The following is a 553-nucleotide window of genomic DNA, read 5'->3' on the forward strand; positions in this document are numbered from 1 at the left end:
TACATATCTACATGTATACCCTCCATACGTGTTCATCTACATATCTACATGTATACCCTCCATATGTGTTCATCTACTACATATCATCTACATGTATAACCTCCATACGTGTTCATCTACTACATATCTACATGTATGGCTCCCATGCCATGTAGGAGGATGATGTCTCATTACATCTTTCTGGGATCACATGTATAATTGGGGGATCAGTGGAAGAGATGACATGTATGTGTTTGGTCCGGGCGTTGTATGATCTCATAGTGTGTTCTTCCAGGTTCCCGTGACATTTGACGATGTGGCGGCGTACTTCTCTGAGGACGAGTGGAAGGATCTGGAGGAATGTCAGAAGGAATTATACAAAGACATGATGAAGGAGAACTACGAGGCCCTCATAGCGCTCGGTAATCATACGTGTTCGTGTGTGCTACAGACTATGCCACCACCGACCTCCCCACACGTCTGCAGAACATCCCACCACTGACCTCCCCACACGTCTGCAGAACATCCCACCACTAACCTCCCACCAGGTCTGCAGAAAATCCCACCGCTGACC

The 553-nt window shown here is 47.0% G+C and overlaps 1 protein-coding gene across 1 annotated transcript in view; it reads left to right on the forward strand.

The window, feature by feature from the left end:
* LOC108802394 (zinc finger protein 135-like) overlaps positions 1–553 on the forward strand; it is an 8225-nt gene that overhangs the window by 2741 nt on the left and 4931 nt on the right. The window contains exon 2 of the mRNA XM_018574254.1: positions 275–410. Coding sequence (XP_018429756.1) covers positions 275–410 — 136 coding nt within the window. The remainder of the gene's footprint in view (positions 1–274; positions 411–553) is intronic.

This window comes from Nanorana parkeri, unplaced genomic scaffold (genome assembly GCF_000935625.1).
Source record: "Nanorana parkeri isolate BGI_ZX_2015 unplaced genomic scaffold, ASM93562v1 scaffold2839, whole genome shotgun sequence".
NCBI lineage: Eukaryota > Metazoa > Chordata > Amphibia > Anura > Dicroglossidae > Nanorana > Nanorana parkeri.